Consider the following 22,207-nt stretch of genomic DNA (forward strand, 5'->3'; position numbering starts at 1 on the left):
AAACACAGCAACCTGGACTTGCAGAATGAATGGTTTCGCCAAATCACAAAGAAAAGTAATGTACTAACAGCAGCAAGTGTGATTGTGGTTAGACTTCTGGAAGGACTTCAGATAGGGAAGCAGGGAGACGGATCTTAACGAAGGGGTGGAGGAGAGCAAATGGCCTGGTCCTGGGAAGAGAGGATTCTGAGGCTAGAGTGAGTGTGGGGTCGTCACGGTGTGCCTCACATGCCTGTTAAGGAACTAAGCCCAGCTGACAGGTGGGTAGGGGCATTTCTCCATGCCAGGGGCCTGCTCTTTGCCTGTGCCTTACTCAGGATGAGGACTGAGTGTGTGGAAGCCCAGGTCACTGGAAATGGTCACCCAACAACCAGGACTGGGACCATGCACAGCCCACCCTAAGGCATTTGAAGCAGGAACTGTGACAGGAGGGAGGCGAGCTCCCTCCCCACCCCTTTGGCTCTGCCCAGTCACCATGTCATTTGCACACATTTGCATACCCAGTTGTGCACGGTTGCCTTCGGCTGCGTGCGCCTTTGATTGGTGGTGGGTTGGCAGGGCTTGTGAGACCCATTGGGGCAGGCCACCTCTGTGCCCGACTGCCGTCGCTGGCTCGCGCCACCTTCTGGGCATCTCTTTGCCGAGCGAGGCCCACACACAGGATTAGATGCCAACACCAGAACCACCTGAGCTCCCTCCTAGTCCGACCTTCCTGAAGGACTGGTGCAGTCTCCTATCCTGCTAAAATGCAGTGTATGTGATTGGGGTACCGCAAAATTCTGGGAACTCCCCAGAATTTCGAACAATGATTATGATTTTTGCTCTGGCTAAAGAATATCTCTGACTTCTGCCAGCAGCTTTGTGTAGCTTGATCTCTTGCATCTGGGCCAGGTTTGTGTTCACTGGCCTTCTGTCAGAGGACTGCAGACTCTAGGCTGCTCTCACTCAGCTCATGAGCTGTTGCCCTCCCTGACTGCCCTTCTGATCTCTTGTCTCCCAGACAAACAGAGTTGGTGGTAAATAAGCCTGTAATCCCAGATGTTCAGGGGTTGAAACAAAAGGATCACAAATTCAAGGCAACCCTGGGCAACATAGGAAGACTCTAAAAAAGTTAATTAATTAAAAAATATATCTCAGATGTTAGCTGACACCTCTAATCCTAACACTCTGGATGCAGAGGCAGGAGGATTGTCTTGAGTTTCAGGCTAGTCTGGGCTACATGGTAAATTCCAGGTCAGCCAGGGCTCATAGCAGGATCTTGTCACAGTAACAAGTATGTATCATTATTAATAATAACGCTTATCTTTAAAGGCCCGGATGTACACTTATCTACAGTATGAAAGGCCCTGGGTACTTCCATAGAAGAATACACGCACACCAAGATAAAAGAAAAAAGAGCATCCACTATCCTCTCAGGCTTTCTGGCACCAATGTCTTTGCCCAGGCGCTGCAGACATTTGGTCGCTTGCACTCCCTAGACTGTGAGCTCTCTCAAGACAGGGCTCTTGTCTGTTCTTTGCGGTGTCCTACTTTGAGCCAGAGTCTGGTGCCCCAGGGTCACTCAGAAAGACTAGACAGTGAAGTAACGAGTGAAGCCGTATCCTCGGAGACACCACAGACACTCCAAGGTCATCTAGATAATCTCAAGGACAGCCGTGAAAAGCACATAGGAGCCGGGTCTCCACGCAGCTCTCCAAGTCACCCCAGCCCACCCGGTGCACAAGAATCCGAGGTGAGAAACCTGGGGCATGGGAGTGCAGGCCGCTGGGAGAGCTTCAGACGAGGCTGAGGGGCCGTGTTTCCGACTCCTGTTCCCCTGGAGCAAAGAAAGCGTCCTCCTCTTGAAGCTGAACCTGAGCAACTCAATTGGAGTGACCTTAGTAGACCCCACTCAGCGAGGGAGTAAAAGCTTACTACTTGTGCGAAAGGGCAGGTTCCCTGGCTTTGGGTGGGTGAAAGGGGCGTCGCTTGCCTCCTTGCCCATGGTGGGAGGGCACGTCCCTGGCAACCCTGGCATTGGACGTATGTTCACCCAGCATCCAACCCGGTGGGACTCTGAGGGTCCAGCACTGAGCCGACCTGGATGCGATTTCCACCGTGGCTGCCAGAGGGCAGCATGAACCTCCAAATCGCCTCAGGTAGCCTGACTCCATGCTTCTCCAGACTGAACCTCAGCCCTGGCCTGGCCCAGCTGCTGTCTTCTAGTTGCTCAGCCTGCCTCTCATAGTGGTCACAGGCCCTAAATTGGTGGCCAAGAACTGAGATAACTCGGTTTAAGTCTCTGGGAAAGGAGCTCCTTCGGGAGTCTTGCTGGAAACACGCTTGCTTCCAGTACTGGGGACCCAGACACCTTGGGCAAGTCAGTTTCCTCTGAGCTATAGGCAGAAATGCTTGGGAAGAGCTGAAAGGTGATGGTCAAAGGATGAAAACGGTTCAGGTAGGGATGAGTAATAGATGAGAAGCATCCGAAGTGATGGGTGTGTTAATTTGATTCAATTATTTCACACTCTATACATTATGCTTCAAAACTCACAAATTTGTACAAGTATAATTTACAAATATTTTTAATTGATGTGTATGTGTGAGCGAGCATGCATGTGTGTAGCCACACCATGTCACAACGGATGTGTAGAGGTCAGGTTTGTGGAGTCAGCTTTTTCCTTCTACCTCTATGTGGGCTCCAGGGTTCAGGCCTTGTGCTTCAAGCACCTTTACACACGGAGTCATCTCACTAGCCTACTAATTTTTTTTTTTAATGTTTCATAAAGCTAAGGAACTTTTTAAAACCCAGGTGTGTTGCTATATGAGTTTAGCACCACTTAGGAGGCAGAGGTAGGAAGATCTCTGTTGAATTCAAGGCCAGCCTGGTTTACATAAGTGAGTTCCAGGCCAGCCTGAGCTACAAAGACTCTGGGGGGGGGGGCAGTGGGAGGGTATGAGTGTTTGCCTGCATTGATGTCTGTACATCAGGAGTGTACCTGCTGTCTGTGGGGAAACTGATACAGAGGGTTGGCTTAACTGCTGCCATACAGCCTGTGCAACAGAACCAACAAACTTGTATTTCAGTGGTGCTGAGGGTACACACATCTGGCTTGTACTCTTCCATCAGTCACCCATCGGGACTTCAACACTTAATGACCCCGCCCATCCTAGAGTGCTCAGGGGATTTGGGGTGGGTAGCAAAGGTCACCTCTGGGTCTATATTGCTCACCCTCTCTCAACCTTGCTTATTTACCCTGACATTTTGTGTGCCCTAGGCTCCTCAAATGCTTGACATCCTTCCAGGTTGTGCTGCCTCCTAAGCCTTCCACCTGCAGTGTCCTGCTTCTAGGTGGCATGGCTAGTTTTATGTGGTGCTGTGGATCAAACACACTGTACTTGTTGGGCATCTGAGCCATACCCCCCAATTCCCTCTTTCCCCCATATTTTTTAGTTCTCCCAGGCCTCTCTCAGAACAGAGGGCCTGCATTAAGGAGCTGGAGGGTCGGGGTGTTAGCTTAGGGACTAAGCTGCATGCTTAGAGAGGAGATAGGAGAGAGAGAGAGCAATTGTCCTTTCTCCATAATGACTTCTTCCTCTCAGCTCATAGAAACCCCTCCCAAGCAGCAACCCAAGCACCGTTTGCTCATTTTCATAAATGATCTGCAGATTATGTGCTGCCTTGAGTTTTCCAGGCAACTGCTTCCCACCCATGTCCATTAAATGGCTCAACTTAGACACCCAGTGGAATTTAATGTAGTCAAAATGAGCACAAACATATTCAAATGGATCCTTCCCTCCAATTCATCCACATCCAGATGCACCATTCCCTTGTGAGGGACCCAGAGACAGTAAAAACCTCAAGTGTTACTTGGCCCTCAAGATCTCTAATAGAGACTATGTATCCTTACCTGTGGCCACTTGAACTGCCAAGTCCTTTCCCATCATCCCCTTCCTGGGATTCTTTTTTTGTTTTGTTTTGTTTTGTTTTGTTTTTCGAGACAGGGTTTCTCTGTGTAGCCTTGGCTGTCCTGGAACTCAGATATCTGCCTGCCTCTGCCTCCTAAGTGCTGGGATTAAAAGTGCACCACCACCGCCCGTCTCCTTCCTGGGATTCTTAAAGCAGGCCTGAAGGTTGAGGGGATCCAGGCACCCCAACTCTCCCCCCCCACACTTGAGTAAAAATTAAAGCCATTAGAGTTGCACAGGAGTCCCTAAAATTATCCACATATTCTTCAGATTTCGAGGGAGGTCATGGAGTTCAGAGGGAAGCCTATCCTTTCTCAGAACATGGGACAGCAAATGCTGAGCCTGCTGTTCTAGCCTGCTGTTTATGGGGAGTAATGGTGCTTGCTGCCTCAGAAGCATGCACCTTCCACAGGCTTCCTCAGTCCTTGAATCTGCTTGACACATGACACATCTCATCTCACTAAGTTCTCACCTTTCTGCCATTTCATTCATGTGCTAATTTTCACAGGGACAAGTCTGTTTCCCTCTCCCACCTCCTCCCCAAGCTTGTACTTGGTCCCCAATCTACACTAACCCAACTCTTTAATTCATGCCCCAGACTCACTCCTTCAGTTTGAGAAGTAAAGGGTGGGTATGGGGATATAATTCAGTTGGTAGAGTACTTGCTTTTGCCTAGCTTGCACAAGGACCCAGCATAAAACCAGATCTGGTGGCACATACCTAGAATCCCAGTACTTGAGAGGTAGAAGCAAACAGATCAGACATTCAAGCTCACTTTTGGCTACACAGTGAGTTTGAGACTACCTTGGGGATCAGGTCTCCAGCTTCCTACATGCTCCCCAGGTTGATGAATGGAACATTTTTACAGATATGATAAAAGGAACAAATATTTCAGACAGAAGCTAGGCATAGTGGTGCCTGCCTGTAGTATCATTCGGGATGCTAAGGCCAAAGAATAAGAGTTCAAGGCCACCTTTGAGATTCTGCCTCAAAAAGATGTTTTTCAGACAAAGAATCGCAACAGTTTTGTATTAGCAACTTCCAGTCTTATAGCAACCCTTTCCCTGAGATGACACAAACACCCCAAAGGTTATAAAATTCTCCAAAGTTGCCATTATGGGCTGGAGAAATGATTCAGTGGTTAAAATGACCTGCTTTTCTTGCAGAGGACAAAGGCTCAGTTCCTATCATCATCACCCACATGGTAGCTCACAGTCATCCAAATGTATATATATGTGTGGTATACATGCAGACAAAACATATTGCCTGAATGAGACCGTGAGGCAGAAGCTAGAGCAAGGCAGTAGACAGAACACAGGACCGCTAGGCACAGGTCCCTAGGAGCTGAGCACGCCTGGCTCCCACCATGGATGGTAACACACAAGGAAGCTGAAAATTACAAGGGAAGGCAGGCTGCCTTGGGAGGTACTGCAGGTGTGGAAATAGCTGGAGGAAGTCCATCCCACTTCCACACAGCAATGGCAAGGACCCCTGCTCACCTGCTCCCTTGCCTCCTTGCAGATGTGGCAAAATTTCACAGCAGCTGTAGCCAACGTTGCATCTCCTTACACCCTTCCTTCTCCAAAGGCAGCAGTGACAGGAGGGGGTGGGGAAGGTTGCACTCACAGCCCCCATTTAAAATTATCAGCATTTCTCCCTCCCTGGCTCACAACCAAATTATCAGATAAGCCTTTGCCATGGGAGCAGGTCCCAGTCTGGAAATGGGCTGGAGGCTTGCTCCTCCCAGTCTGGAAGTGGGCATATTTCATACAGACTTGCACCTGCTTCCAGAGACCGCATGGGGTGGAATGAGCTTATAAAGAGTCCTGGATCGTTGCAAGAAAGACATACTGATAGATAATTCAGTAGGTTGAAATGAAATATCCAAATTAAGGTCACTTATGGAATTGGGAGGGGTAGAAAAATCAGAAATGAGGAAAAGACAAAAGAACCAGACAAATGCACACAATACAGTGTGCAAAGGGGAAATACCATAAAACGAGGGTGCTACAGCTGAGTGGAGAGAGCCTGCACCTGGAAGCCAAGATGCTACAGCTGCTGAGGGGAGGGAACAGAAGCAACATGGAGATCAGGAAGGAAGCTGGAGCCTCAAACTAGACTGTGCTTTCATATGACACCAAATAGTGGGCTCAGGGTTTGTACAAAACCACAGTGCCTATGCCAGATGCCCACATTCCAACTTACCCCAGCCTTCACCTAGTCTCTTTTTTCCTCCCTTCAAATAGACAGGGTCTTACTTCATAGCCTGGCCTACAGTGATCTATCTCCCTCTGTCTCCCAAGTGCTGGAGTTAAAGGCATGACACCATGCCCAGTGAGGTCTCCCTTAAAAAAAAAAACAAAAACAAAAAAAGCATACATAGGAAGTCAACTTTGTGGAGTTGGTTTTCTCCAGATCTCTTCCAGGCATTGGACTTAGGTTGCCAGCTTTGCATATTAAGTCCCTTTACCCACTGAGCTCTTCTTGAGTTACACTTGTGGTCCTCTCTCCAAGCACACAAACAGGTCCATTCCAGGCTTGGGCAGCAGCTGCTATCTGGCTTCCTCTGTTCAGTCAGGGTCAGCTCTCACCATAGAGGACACCTGGCTCCAGCTTACACTTCCTTCCAAAGAGCAGAGAGCCTGGGGCTGCTGACTCCAACTGATCAGATCACAGAGCCAAGAGATCACAGGCCCCCACAGTGACCCACCACTTGCCCCCAGCTGCCAGAACTGCATCCATTTCACTAGTTTGGTACCCTTTAATGCAAACAAGGAAGAGGCGAAATTGCCCAGTCTGGACTTATCCAGAAAACTGAAAGATTTTGAGGGGAAACTATGGCAGCAGAGAGCTCATCTGAACTAGAGTCAGGCAGACCTTTCCTCACAGAGGGGAGACATAAACCAAGATAGTTGTCTAGGGCTGGGAGAGTGGGGTCAAACCCTCTGTAATTCTGGAGTTAGTGCTGATTCTTGATTGGCCCAAGACAGACAGACAAGAACGAGAAGGGAGAAAGCAGACCCAGACCTCAGAGGTAGGAAATAAATAATGTCCAGAAAGGCCTATCTCTGAAGTGGACCAAATGGCTCTCCTGTCCCATGTTTATGGGGTCATGGACCATTAAGCAAGCCACCCTACAGATGTCTTCATAAGACTTTTACGAGATTAGACTGCAGAGACCCTATAATTCAGCAGCCAGAAAGGAAAACAAGGAGGAGGAATTGCAGACAAGCTGGAGGAAACCAGGACTTGGCTCCAGGGTCTGTCCATCTTCAGGTCTCACTCTGCAACTCTGCAAGCTCCTGCCCAACCACACCAGGTTCAGGGCCACATTACCTCACTTTTCCCTCCTGATCCAATTTCCTATTGCCAGGCCACCCCGTTTCTGCCCCACAGGTAGGGCATAGGTTTCTTTGGTATTTGTGAAGCAAATCAGAGATGATACAGTTACAGGGTAACCATATTGGGCTTTGTAAGCCTTACACTTTGCTTCATGTACTTTATTGGTGAAGAGCACCTGGTGCTCCTTTATTTTCTGAACTGTCTATTGAGAGCTGGAAGAGCAGGGAAACTAAGGCAAATAAACTGACTCAGCTCAGGGTCACAGCAGGCACAGGCTTATTCCCCAGGGTTGGCGCCACCCTGTGGTTGTTTGTAGAAAATTGGAACCAACAAATGCCTAAAGAACGTAGCAGCAGCCACTTCTCTCTTCTTTTCTTTCACAAATGCTTCAGAAATGGAATGGAATGGCTGGCTGGCTGGCTGGCTGGCTGGCTGGCTGGCTGGCTGGCTGGCTGAAGTCAGCTCAGTGAGTGAATGCTTGCTTAACATGCACAAGGTTTGATGCTCAGCACTGAAAGAGGGAATGGCAGAAATGTATGACTACTGGCTAACACTTCAGGACCCAAATTTAAAAGGTTTATAGACCCAGCTCTTCAAACTACCACTCAAGATCCATATTTGAAAAGCAATTGTTTATTAGAACCAATACAAGAGTATGAAAAGAGGGAAAAGAGGGTGGAAGGGGGGGAGAGAATGATGTCTGAATTGGATATCAGTTGTAGAAAGACATGTCTGTTTTTTCAAAACATTCACACTTAAAATGCAAACATACATGTAAGATAGATAGATAGATAGATAGATAGACCACTTATCCTTTAAAGAAATCAAAAGCAGACGAGTTTGGCTGAAATTGAACCAAGAAACACAACCAAAACTCCCCCACAAACCAAAAGTCCACAGAGAATTCAATGTCTCACTTCTATTTAGACATCTAGCTACAAGGTGTGACCTGCTTCCTACTCAGAATGGTACAGTGCTGAGAAAAACCCAGCCTCTAGGGCCTCTGAAGGTCCTCTCCCATGAGAAAGTGGGAACATGGACAGCAGGCAGGGGTAAGGCAACTGCTGGCTACTACTTGGCAGGACATGAGACTGCTCCTTTCCCATCCTCCAGAGAACCCTCTAGGATCCCTGGTAGGAGAAGAGTATGCCTAACAGAACTGGAGTGTGTACCTCCAGGGAGCTAGAACCTTGTGCTTTTTCATGGGTACCAATACAAGGTCAAGTAAGGGAAAAGAAAACCTATCATGAAGAGCTTCAGGATGCCTTAGCCCCCATACTGAGACAGAGCAAGTAAGGCTCTTGAACTCTTAAGTGGGCAAACAAGTGTCCAAGATGTCCTCAGTGGGTCAGACAGTGGACACTGAAAAGAGGTGACAGATTCCACACACAGTGAACTGCAAGAAGACTTGAGGACCAATGTTCAATTCTGAAATGTTACACCTATTTCTAGGAAAAAAAAAATCCAATGTAGCTCTTTTTGGTGGGGGAAGGGAGGGATATGTTGTTTGAGCTTCTATGAGTGGGCAGAGGCATAGGAGCATGAAGGGTTCAGGATCAGCCTGGAAAATGAAAGCAACAACATCAATCTACACTACTGAGTGTCCCTTTGCTTCCACAACAGTCAGAAGTGGTTAAGTTCATGAGAGTAGGACCTTAACTCCCAACCTGCAGAGAAAGACAAGTGGTAGCACTCCTGCCTCAAGATTCCCTAACCCGAGGCTCTTGAATTTTTAGTACCTTTTGTGATGCAAGACCCAGAACCCACAAGTGCCTCCCCTCACACAAGACTCCAACATCCATAAAACACTGTCAACATCTGAACTAGCAGCTTTGATGAGGGGTAAGGGGTGGAGAGACAGAAACTCGCCAAGGTCACTAAGTACTTCCAAACTTGGAAATAGCTCAGTGAGGGCTAAAAAACTTCAACTCAAGGTACCCTAGAGGAGTTCATCAGCTCTGATCTGTAATGCCTCACAACACCCCATGAGGTAGGTCAGTATTATCACCCCATTTGACAGATGGGGAACTGAGGCATTGAAAGGAAAGACTTGCCCAAGGTCTGCCATTGAAACCAAGTAGGGAGGCTAGTACAGAAGTATGCACTAGAACATCTCACTTCAGCCACCTCACTGCAGCAGATGAGTTCAGTAAACGCACTGTTAATTGAAGGTTGCTGCTCACCTGGAGTAACCCGAGGCTGGACAAACCGCCTTAGTGCCATTTTGAAAATTAAGTTGCATTTTAAACAACTTAAGACTCACTTAAGAAGTGAAGGGCTAGCAGGGCAGTGATGGCGCACACGTTTGATCCCAGCACTTGGGAGGCAGGGGCAGGCAGATCTCTGAATTTGAGGCCAGCCTGGTCAACAGAGCAAGTTCCAGGACATCCATGGCTACACAGAAACCCTGTCTTGAAAAAACAAAACAAAAACAAACAAAGACACTGATTCTCAGTCTTCTATTGGGTAATCTAGGTTCCCAAGGTCAAGAAAGCATCACGGCCTCCTAAGTAAGATGAGCACTGAGTACCTGAGTGCAGCAGGGCTGCAGGGCACAGTGTAGACTCCGAGGCACAATTCCCTCTACTACTGCCTGGCATTCCTCCTGTGACACCCAAAGGACAGTAACTTTGCCCCAGCCTGACTCATCTTACCCAGAGGTGGTGGCATCTTTACAAACATCTTAAGGACATACTGATGGCTTCTACTACTACCAGAGATATAACTTTAAACACAGAAAGAAAAACAGAAACAAAGATGCCTTCTTCATCCCTTGGAATTCCAGTGGGAAATCATTTTGTTCCTATCTCAAAACTATTGGGGTTGGGGGCACTGCCAAGCTAGTTTAGGATCAAACCCTAATGCTACTGGAAACTGGAAAACACTGAGTTGCATCTTGACCATGTTGTCACACAAGGAAACTACGTTTTTAGTTTTCAAAGAATTTCAAAGCAGGACACTGTCTTCCTCCTACAGCCTTCACAGCAACCAGTACAGACGTTATATACAAGCACTCAACAGATGATACAGCAACAATGCTCACCAGGGACACTCTACGACTTTAATATATATGTATATATTCCAATGATCTGATTAGACTGGACAAATCCAGATGATGAGAAAACTCAAGGTTGGTGTTTCAGCAATGCCAGCTCAGATTCAGTCTGTCTGGAAACTTCCCTAACAAACAAAACACTCTTTGAGCTAGGAATACAACTCAGTGGTAGAGCACTTGTCTAAAATGTACAAGGTCCTGAGTTTAATTCTCCCCTACCCACACACACAAACACAAATGCATGTAACCCCTCATAATCCCAGTGCTCAAGGCTGAGACAGGAGGACTGTAAGCACTAGGGCCAGGCTTGCAAAAAAAAAAAAAAAAAAAAAAAAAGGCTCTTTGAAAGTGAAATTAGCAATCTGGGATTGGACCCAACTATTACGGTCACAGTTGCCAACGCCAAGAACATTACCAAAAAAAGATGATAAAAAAGTTCATTGCATTCAATTTGGCCTAATTTCTTGGTAATAGTTTCCTATTAGATTTTCCGATTAATACTGATGACTCTTACCTAGGCTGTGATAATTAGGTTTTGATCTATTGTGACATTAATGATCACAATCAGTTGACTTTGAAATTGTCTTTAATTAATGACTCCTTCCTTGTCAGCTTTTGCCTCCAGTGCAGGATCTGCCCTTCCTCCACCACTAAATTTTAACTCCTTCTCTCACTGACCTCAGAGACAAACAGCACTGGTGAACCACTTTTTCCCATAAGACTTTAAAACATATTTCTGACAGGAGCAATAAGAGATGATGTTAGGTGAAATGAGGGCCAAGAGGAAAGGCAAGAGAATAAACTGTCACCGAACAGGAAAGACCCCATTTTAGACAACCACCGAAGTCAAGCTTGACGCTCAGGTGGAAATGACAGAAGTAACTACAAACAATGAGACGAGGTAGATTAAAATTCAAAATATTCAGTATAAGCAAAAAAACAAACAAGAAACTTCACATTTTAACCTTCTAGAGAGTTAGTTAAATTCCTGGGAATTCTGACTTCTAAAGTCAGTCAATTATCCAAGTAGAGCTAAGATCTTTGTCTTATGCTCTCAAAAGTCAGAATGAGAACCTAAAAACCAGACTGTTTCTTATCCGGGAAGGGCATCACGCACAACACAGTATTCCTGTGAAAGGTTTTTGATATAAGTGACACAGGAGCTGCTTACTCCCTGGCACCGAGACCCAGGTGACCCAAAGGCAGACATTCAGATATTAGCTGACTTCTAAGCTTTGCTCTAACAAAGTCTGTCATTGGATGGTATGTTTTGGGCTTTAAAGCCAGACTAATGTTGACTTCTCCTCAAGGGTGAGAAATTGAACAGTGTGAGCAACTTGCTAAAATGCCCACAAAGAAGAAATATATAGACCCATAATACCACCATATACAACGAGACCTTCAGCACGGACAATACTAATACAGTCATGAATGCTTTGGCAGAGTCTAAACCAGATGGTTCTCATGCTCACTCATCTGCACTCTTGGTAATGACAGAATTTCTAGCTTTATTTTCTGCAATGCTCCCCATGGCCAGGTAACTCAGTTCATCCAAGACCACAGGTCTTTCCCACAGATGAACCAGTTAATGGCACCCGTCTACTGCAGATTTTTTCTACTGTGGGAACCCAGGGCTTCGTAGATTCCCCACCAGCACTCAACCACTGAACTAACTACCCACTAAAGACTCATCCTTCTGTATATTTGCTGCCCCAGACCAGTAATTTATATACATGTGTAGTATTCATTATACAAAACAATAATGATCAACTCACCCCATACCACTATCAAAGTTCTCTAGCAAGGGAGTTTAAACTTTGTATCCTAAGCCAAAAATGTTTGTTGAATGAAAATATTGATGTATGCTAAAGTTGTAGAAATGTGAACAGCACAATGTATAAAGTTGATTGATCACCCAGTTCACCTCTGCTTTTGTGTAAAGCTAGCAAAACATGAGCATTAGAGGGTAAAGCCAGCAAGAAACAGCCAGAACTAAACAGAAAGGGGGAGGGAGGGGAAAGAAAGAAATTCAGCATTAGAAAGATGTTTTGAAGGGTCGGAGATGGCCCAGCAGTTAAGAGCACTGACTAATCTTCCAGAGAACCAAGATTTGATTCTCAACACTCACATAGTGGCTCACTCCTATCCCAAAGGATATGAGACCTTCTGGTCTCCTAGGGAACCAGGCATGCACATGGTGCACAGACATACATGCAGGCAGAAATCTCATATACATAATAACTTTAAAAAGACATTTTGAGTCAGGCATAGTGGCACACAACTGATACAAAAAGATCCTAAATTCAAGGCCAATCTGGGTAACCTTTTCTTATTTTCCTTTTGCAACAGGATCTATACAGGTCTGGCTGGCCTAGAATTCACTATATAGACCAGGCTGGCCTCCAATTAAAATTCATTTACTTCTGCCTCCTAAATGCTGGAATTAAAGGTGTATTACACTATACCTGCCTAGTATAGGTAATTTTGATGGTCCAGTCTCAATATAAAAGAAGGAGCTAAGAGCCAGATACAGTGGCACACACCTATAATCCTAGAGATTGGGAGATAGAGACAAGAGATCAAGAGGCAGGGCTGGAGAGATGCCTCAGTGGTTAAGAACACTTACTGTTCTTCCAGAGGTCCTTAGTTCAATTCCCAGCAACCACATGATAGCTCCCAACTATCTGTAATGAGATTCAATGCCCTCTTTTGGTGTGTCTGAAGACAGCCAGCTACAGTGTACTCAAATAAATTAAAAAAAAAAAAAATTTCAACTTGGCTATAAAGCAAGTTGAGGCTAACCTGGTATCAGAGACTAAAGTCTTTAGAACAACAACAAAATGGTATGTGTGGCAGGGGAGGGGCAGGGGGCAGATAAAGATGTCAGTTCAGTGGCACAGCACTTGACTGGCATGTCTAAGCTAGCCCTAGGTTCAATTCCTAGTACCACAAAAGTAGTTCTGAAAGAGGATTAACACAGGAGAATACAGTCAAGTGTTTAGGAGTATTTCACCTTTGGCCGTGAACTCTTTAGAGGGAAGATAGCTCTAGGAAACACTTCTGTTCAAGCCTGCAATTCTCCACCAGAAACAAGCTACTTGGCACAACACATGCTGGAGGCACAGATGGGTGTCTGGCTTCTTCACACTGAGTGAAGATAATACTGGAATCCAGTTCCCTATTTCTATATATAACCAGGAAAAGCACTAAGAAGAAGGGTGTTTTGATACCTTGATCCTTTCATTTTTTTATCTTGAGACAGGGTCTCACTAAGTTCCCCAACAGGCCTTGAACATATAGTACCCCTTTATCGGTCTGGGACTGACTACTTAAGCCACCAGGTTTGCCTTCTTAGGACTAATCTTAGTATCAAATATCATTGTTATGTTTTCCCACAGGCTAAGATTTTGCTTTAAAAAATACGGCCACTGAAATTTACATGCCCACTATACCTGACTACTCAGTAGGTTGTCTTTTCCTCTAGTTGCTGATCAAGAGACTAAGATACTCAGAGCTCTGGCTACTTCTGTGCCACTTTTATCTGCCCTAATTACTACTAGCCTTGGTTGCCTGAAGGACACACTGCTCTCTAACCATCCTTCACTTCATCACGTGAAATACAAACAATGGTCACATATCCAGCATTTGATCTTGCCTCTAATGTCTTCAGACAACAATGGACTACAGAGAGCAATGCTCACCCATGTGAGGTAAGGGTTAGGTGCTCTTCCCCTACCACATTACCATTCACAGGTTCTTCCAGGCTGACTTAAGGCAAAGCTTCACTGTCTGTCTGCCATGTCACTGCAGTAACAGCTGTCTTCTCAACTGTGCAGTATAATCGTTGACATAATTTATTCAAGAACACAGAACTCAATCAGCAGCTGAGCAGAAAAGCAATGTTAACAAATGCTATGAATGGGTCTAGGATTTGCATATTACTTGGCTCATCTGTGGATTGGAGCACTCCATCCGTTCCTCTCATTACTATGAATGATCTAGAAATGGCTGGATGCTCCAGCCCAGACAGCTATGTTTTAAAAATCAAAAGCAACAACAAAAACAGCCTCAATAGCTGATGAAGTCTAGCATTAAGGCTACCTCAGCATTTATCCTTTTTCCTCAGCTTTGGAGCCGGAACAAAAGTGCTCAGCTCCAAACCCTGTTATTTCCTTACTTTTAGTCCTGATTCACCAGCCTCCTCAACTATACAAGAAGAAATGAAGAGAAGATGGGCATTTTTCAGGAAACAAAAAAGTAGAATAGGAGCAGAAATAATAGCAAAGCAAGAGTAAACCAAAAAGGAAGTAGTTTGTTGTAAGAGAAGGTTCTGTCAAGACCTCTCGGTTTCTGAGGCAAGTCTTCCATGAAAATAGTTTTTAAAATAAGCTACAACTGAAAGTCTGAGGGTGGAGAGGGAAGGAAGATTAATACTCTGAGGACGTGTCGGCAAATCCACAAGCCATGAGGCAGTAAAATTAAACAGCATCACTGCTGTGAGGATTTAAACACTGATGACACTGTGGCTAGTGGCTCTTCTCTAACAATTCCCAACTTAAAATAATGGCACGGAAGGAAGGGAATGGCGTGGATCTGCTGAAGCCTCTTTGGTACAGGAATGCTTTGGGAGGCCATAAAAGTTGGCAGAGTTAGAGGGTGCCCAGCACCTTGGCAATCACTCACACCTACATAAATACCATCTAAACATGAGGGATGAAGAAAAGAATACATACATACCAAGTGATACCACAGACAATGTACCCAGCCCTGTCCTATTATCTTCCTGCACTACAGCTTATAGACTCCACAATTAATCTTGTCATTTAATAACAAATTGATACCACTTTATAGAAGCAGAATCAGGGATTGAAAGTAACAAGGCCAAAGAAGTGTGAGGGCTAAACAGAGTGCCTTGATAGGTTTAAATATAAAGTTTCAAGCCCTCAAGAGAACTGGGTTGTTATGGGAGTGTAGGTGAGGATAGTCAGGAAGGAGTGGCCCAGAAGACCACACCAGGGACCCTGTATTCTCCTGGCAGAGCTAAATGAGATTGGAAAAAACACAACAGGTAGGCTGCTGCTATTAGCATTCTAAAAGATGGACAACATCCTTTCTATGTCAAAACAAAGTCCAGCTGGTCATCAATATATTCTAATAATAATCAAGAAACTGAAGTCATCGTCATTATAATAAAATCCCTCCAAACCAACCAACCCCAAAGATCATGACTCTAAGGTGATTAAAAAGTTACAGGGGAACAGAAGGAAAAGATCAGGGTGAAAGGGACCACTATGGGAACCACACAGCATGTAAATGATGTAATGCCTGACTTTCACAGAGCTACACTCAGGAATCAGATCATCAATTATATTACAAGAGAACCAACACCAACGTCTCTCCCGTGGAGCACAGTGATAAGCACATTATCTTTATGGATGTGTTTAGAATTGAAAGGGGCTGGGAGAAGAGAAGAGGCAGGAAGATGAAGGTGTTATATACAAAGAGAAATGACAGGGACTGCCTCCTCCTTTAGCTCTTTGCGCTTTCTTTTTCTTTGTTTTCCGCATCCTCTGGATATGCATGCCACGTCAGTCTCTCTTCATAAAATGCTATCACAATTTGTGGACATTTCACATTAGCTTCTTTTGCAAGAACCAGATCAGCTTCATCTGTGTCTTTCCTGGAAAGAAAGAGTATAAAACTTAGAAGGAGACATGAGACGGGGACAGTCTGACAGTACCACTATCTGAGGTTAGCTGGTTTGATCTCAAAGTAAAAAGTGTCTTTATAGGGCTAGAGATATACTTCAGTGGGGAAGCCTCTGTATTTGATCTTTAACATAAAAGAGCCAAAGAGATAGATGGCTGTTCTTGCAGAGGACCCAGACTCAGTTCCCAGCACCTATACAGTGCCGAACAACTGCCTGTAATGTCAGTTCCAGGGGATCCAATGCCTCTGCACTACACAGACATGGTGTGTGTGTGTGTGTGTATACACACACACACACACATAACACATACACGTAGAATAAAATGAAATAAGAAATAAATCTTAAAAGGGAAGGAAATAGGGGAGAGGAAGAAAACCAGCCAGGTATGGTGAGTACATGCCTTTAACTCTGTAACTCCAGCCCTAGGGAGATAAGGACAGGTGAATGAGCTCAATATCCTGGACTACATATTGAGTTTAAGGACAGCTTGAGCTACATGAGATCATGTCAGGAAAGGAGGGTGGAAGGATGGGGAAGTATTCCACTTCTTCTATAAGTCACTACCTCTGATAAAGTAATTTGTGCTTTATTTAGCATTAAGTTTGATGCCTTTTGTTGAAATTAATTTCTCTTTTACACATCATTTGGTGACCCTGACCCTCAGTGATGTAAGAAGCTTCACTTAGCTCTTACCCCATAGTCATAGGCTCATGATCTTATACCAAATGATTCAGTTCTATACAAACAGATATTTAGGTAGTAGTAATACATTCTTTTTACCCCAATTTTTTTTTTTTACCCAAATATGGTTACTATAACACAATAATACCAAAGCTTGAGAATGTCACAACTTCATTCTGAACCATTAATTCCCACTTAATACTGACACTGGAGTTGGTTAAGAAATTTAGGAATTCTCAATTTTACACTCTTCTTCGTAGCAAAAACACAACTGTAAAGTGAAGCACAATTCGTCTCACCATTTCATTAAGAACATTAAGTCGCCACAGGAATCTGTTGCCCCAATGATCTTTTCTGGTTCCAATCCTCTCTCAAAGCCCCGAGCAATATCATTGCTTTGCTATAAATAGAACAGGAGAGATTAGAGTTTGTAGAAATAAAAAACAAAACAAAACAAAACAAAAACCCTGTTTTTCAGAACAACAAATCACAGCCTTTGTTAATATCACCTGGTATCATTTGTATTAGTTCAGAAAAATCCTTATAACTCAAGAAATATAATACCAAACTAGGCCAATCAGGAACAGCAATTTTAAGAGATATTTCTGCAGTAAGATGTAGTCATCTTTCCTGGTACTCCTTAAATGATTAAGGAGGGACCTCCACAAGTCTTTAGCATCCTGTGAGTCTCAGGAGGATCACCTGGGCACTCCACCCCTGTAACCCACTCAATCTCTTCAGCACTGCAAGCAGACCCTTTACTGTTGCTTCTCAGACACCAAACAGGCTCATTTTCACTCTCTGAACTTCAGATATGCTTTCTCAACCATATCCTTTTAGACTTTTAATTTATCTTAATAGTGACCAACAGTTTTAATATTTCAGTCATCTATATTGTAAAACAGAGGTAAGAAGAATGCAAGACCAATATTCTAAAAAGGGCAAATTTCAAAGATCACAAACACTAATTTGCATATAACTTGAGAGAGGAGCCTCTCTGGTCTGCTCAGACACGATATTAACATTAATTGGGACTGGTCTGAGACTGAACAACTGAACTGGTAACTCGTGAAAAGAGTGTTGGGATGTGGTTTCTGGCTGATCCAGGTGTAAGGGCAGTGGTCAGAACAAAAGTCTAATTTATACACATCATAAATTTCCTAAAATTTACAAGAGATAACACTCATTCATAGCAACACAAAGAAAACTTACGATTTACCATATGAACCACATTTGCCTTTGAGATACAAAAGAAGGCCAGTGAGATGGCTCAGTGGGCAAAAGGGCTTGTAGACAAGCTCAACAACCTGAGTTTGATCCCTGGGACTCACATGGTGTATGGAGAATATCAATTCCCACATATTCCCTGACCGGTCCCCCCCCCCCCCAAACCAAGGAGCAAACACAAAACAAACACATTATTTTGAAATAGATACACAAAAATCTGCATGTTCCTGGTGGTCCCCAAAGATACTAGAACCCACAACAGGAAGGAAATCCTAGCCATGGGTCAATGGGAAGACACTGGCTCTTTAAGACACAACCTCTTTGGGACATTAAGGGAAATTGGTTCCCAGATGCAAACACAGCTGCTCACAGCTGGAATGCTGGCACAGGGACTAAGTCATACATCATCTCTGGCAGCTGGAAACAGTCTGCTACATAGGGAGGGAAATGGAAAAAGAATGTTCAAGCTGCTGAAAGGAGCCGAGGCAAGGAAAAACACTAAGATCATCACAGGCAGTAATCTTAAATCAGGCATAAAACCGACTAAGAAATTTCTTCTGCAGTGGTCTAAAAAGAAGGCAATCTCCCCATACTTTGAAAACACACAACTACTACTATCATGCCAGCTGTCTACCTGACAGCTGCTGGTATTGCTGAAAATGCTATCAAGGGCCCCAGACAAACATTATGATGTAAAGGATGTCTGGAGGTTGTTTTCAAGGTCAGCAGCTCCAGAACCTAGACAAGAAGCCCTCTGAAGTGGCCAGGGACTCAAAGCCAGATTACTGCCTTTAAAAGAACAAAGACCCTAAGTTGAAGAAATGTTTACTATCTCTTACAAATACATAGTTAAAAGTCTTTGGTTGTGGGGCTGGAGAGATAGCTCAGTAGTTAAGAGCACTGACTGCTCTTCTAGAGGCCCTGAGTTCAATTCCCAGCAACCACTTGGTGCCTCACAACTATCTATAATGAAATCCCATGACCTCTTCTGGTGTGTCTGAAGACAGCTACAATGTACTCATATGAAATAAATAAATAAATAAATAAATCTTTAAAAGTCTTTGGTTGTGTTATCTGCTACTTTAACTAGAAATAAACCAAATGACAAAAGCCAAAATACAAAAGGTTAACAAAAACAAAACAAAAGGTGACTACCACCAAGCCTAAAGTTCCAACCTGGTGGAAAAAGGCAACTGATTTTTGCAAGTTGTTCTCTATCCTCCACACATGTACAGTTGCATGCATGCTCATACACATGCAAAATAATAAAATATATTAAAATATATAAATAAAATTTAAAAAGGGTGAAGGGAGATTAGGAGGCAGAGACAGAATTTGAGACCACCATGGTCTACATAGTTAGTTTTAGGCCAGCCAAGGCTCATGCATTGTTTGAGACCCTATCTCAAACAAACAAACAAACCCCCAAACAAACAAACAAAAAGTCCTCAGAAAATGAAAAGTGTTCCTTCCTTAAATTCCTTATCAATACAGTTTATCATAATCAAAACATGGCATAGGTTACAGCACATGCTGGCCTTTGCCTTTAATCCCAGTGCTCAGAAGGCAAATACAAGAAGATCTCTGTCAATTAGAGATCAGCCAGGTCTATATAGCAAGCTCCAGGACAGCCATGACTACACAAAGAGACCTTGTCTTTTAAACAAACAAACAAACAAACAAGTTGTAAAAATAAAATTAACAAGAGAAAGAAGTCAGGAGCAGCCTCCATAGAGTCCAAGAATGACATACAACCTTTATAAAATCCCAATGCGCCCGGGCGGTGGTGGCACACACCTTTAATCCTGGCGCCTGGGAGGCAGAGGCAGGTGGATTTCTGAGTTTGAGGCCAGCCTGGTCTACAGAGTGAGTTCCAGGACAGCCAGAGCTACACAGAGAAACCCTGTCTCAAAAAACCAAAAAAAAAAAAAACCAAAAAAAAAAAAAAAAAAAAATATATATATATATATAATAAAATAAAATCCCAATGCCTCAGTTTACCCACAAAAACTCTCATAAGTGATGTAAGGTTCATCTTGGGTACTAGAGTTTTTATTTTTTAAAGACCTTATGGTTGGTTCTGAGGTGTAGTCACAGTTGGGAGTATCAGTATAGAAAAATGGGCATCTAAGTATAACATAAATAGGGAATTAGTTCAGGGATGCTATATGGACTTACACTTATATTTTATTAAATTTTAAGTACATAGGTTTCATAACCCTGAAGTAAATGGAAAGTGGGAAAGCTGGAGAGGTAGAGTGTTTGTGTGACATATGCACACAGCAAACATGCAAAAGAAAAAAGGGGGGCAATATGGTGTTTATGTTACTACCTTCAATCTAAAAATCATATAAAAGCAACTGAGTCAAACTAAACTTCATAATTAGTTTCCAAACTAAACAATAAACACATGAAAGAAGATGAAAATTATTTTCTTCTTTAGAGTATATAGTTAAAATAAAAATTAGTGAAAATAGCCAGGAATGATGTGCTATTTAGGCATATGCCTAAAATCCCACCAATCAGGAGCCCAAGGCAGAAGTGGAAGCTCCAGGCAAGCCAGAAATACATTGTGAGTTTAGGGTCAGACAACTTATAAAGCATGAGCTTTGCCTCTAAACAAGAGAGGGGCTGGGCTCCTCATTTTGGTTGGCAGAGTTCTCGTTTAATATGCAGCAAGTCCTGAGTTCAATCCCTAGCACAGCATAAAACAATACCACAGGCCTACTGTCTCAGTACTTGGGAGGTTGAGGTAGGAGCACAAGAAGTTTAAGACACATGGAACACTGTCTCAAATATCAACAACAGAAACAAAAACAACAACAAAGAAAGAAAGAAAGAAAGAAAGAAAGAAAGAAAGAAAGAAAGAAAGAACAAAAAGAAAGACATCCGACTTTGATCTCTGGTCTTCACATACATATAAATGTGTACATATGTGTACATGCACTAGCACTCATGTGTATATACATACTAACAAGTATGTAAACTATACACATATCACATAAAAATAATATATAAGATTAAAAAAGTTATTGGAACAAAAGACAACATAGTGAAGCAGTATACATTTAAAGTTTTTTTTTTAAATGTTAGTTATTATTATTAGTGTATTCAGGTGAGCAGGTACATTCAGGGGTCAAAGGTCAACTTAAGGAGTCAGTTTTATCCTATAATATGAGGGGTAGGATTTAAACTCAGGTTTTCAGGCTTGGCAACAAGCACCTTTACTCCTGTGCCAACTCCTTAGCAACTTTTCTTTCTTTAAAAAGAAGAAAATCAGAAGTATCTTCCTCTTGGCTCAGTGGCTAAGAGAGCTTGCTGTTCTTCTAGAGGTCCTAAGTTTGATTCCCAGCACTCACTTTAGGGAGCTCACAACTACCTACAGGGAATCCAACACCTTCTGGCCTCCTTGGGCACCCACACACAAGACACACATTCATACACATTTCTATTCACGGATGAGACAGAATGGGTTGAATTTCATATTAGTTTTCACACTTTAAATACAATTATTACTACGCTAGTTCTCACTCAGCCAGAAGGGGTCACTGTAGCTAATCAACACACTTCCCTGCAAGCTTTTGTTCAACAATATACCATAAGGTCCATCCTTAGAAGAGAAATAACTAAACCCCCATTTGCACAGCAGTAGCAAGAGGACAGTGGCAGGAGCAGGAAGCTCACCTCTCTCTTTTTTTTAGATTTAATATCATCAGCGCTGTTGGAGAAACTAGATTTCCTCTTGTTTCCTTCTGACTTCTCCCTGGGCTTGTTGTTTTCACCCTCCTTCATCTTCTTATACTTTTTCATAAACTCAGAAATTAGTTCAGGACAATCCAAGTTCTTCTCGGGTTCCCAAGTATTGTGCTCCCTGGACAGTAACAATAAAGACAAAAAGAAAAGACTGAAGGGTAAGGATAATGCCGCATTTTTACCCATTTTCCATCTCTGCAGAACTTAAGACTGCCAAGTGTTTGCAAACTACATCCTCAGCTGTTGTCATTGCTAAAGCTTGTTTTAAAAAGGACATGTGGGGAAGGGACAGGAAATCTGTACTCAGGGATTGAACGAGAGGCTGAGGTTATAGTTCAATGGTAATACACTAGCATATGGAATGCCACAGGTTTGATCTTGAGCTCCGAAGAGAAAAAGAAATCCAACAAATTTGATCTTCAATTTTCACTGAAGAGATGTGGGAAAAAGTTATGTTCACACAAAGTCATGCAAAGAATTATTATAGCAGC

The 22,207-nt window shown here is 43.5% G+C and overlaps 1 protein-coding gene across 7 annotated transcripts in view; it reads right to left on the reverse strand.

Moving 5' to 3' along the window:
* Positions 1 to 7,907: 7,907 nt before the first annotated feature.
* Cbx5 (chromobox 5) overlaps positions 7,908 to 22,207 on the reverse strand; it is a 44,525-nt gene continuing 30,225 nt past the window's right edge. For all 7 annotated transcript variants that reach the window (XM_034517479.2, XM_034517477.2, XM_076912193.1 and 4 more), the window contains 3 exons: positions 21,648 to 21,834; positions 17,036 to 17,136; positions 7,908 to 16,025 (listed from right to left, as the gene is read on the reverse strand). In XM_034517479.2, the coding sequence (XP_034373370.1) occupies positions 15,875 to 16,025; positions 17,036 to 17,136; positions 21,648 to 21,834 (439 nt within the window). In that variant the 3' untranslated portion in view covers positions 7,908 to 15,874. The remainder of the gene's footprint in view (positions 16,026 to 17,035; positions 17,137 to 21,647; positions 21,835 to 22,207) is intronic.

The sequence above is a fragment of the Arvicanthis niloticus genome, chromosome 13 (genome assembly GCF_011762505.2).
Source record: "Arvicanthis niloticus isolate mArvNil1 chromosome 13, mArvNil1.pat.X, whole genome shotgun sequence".
NCBI lineage: Eukaryota > Metazoa > Chordata > Mammalia > Rodentia > Muridae > Arvicanthis > Arvicanthis niloticus.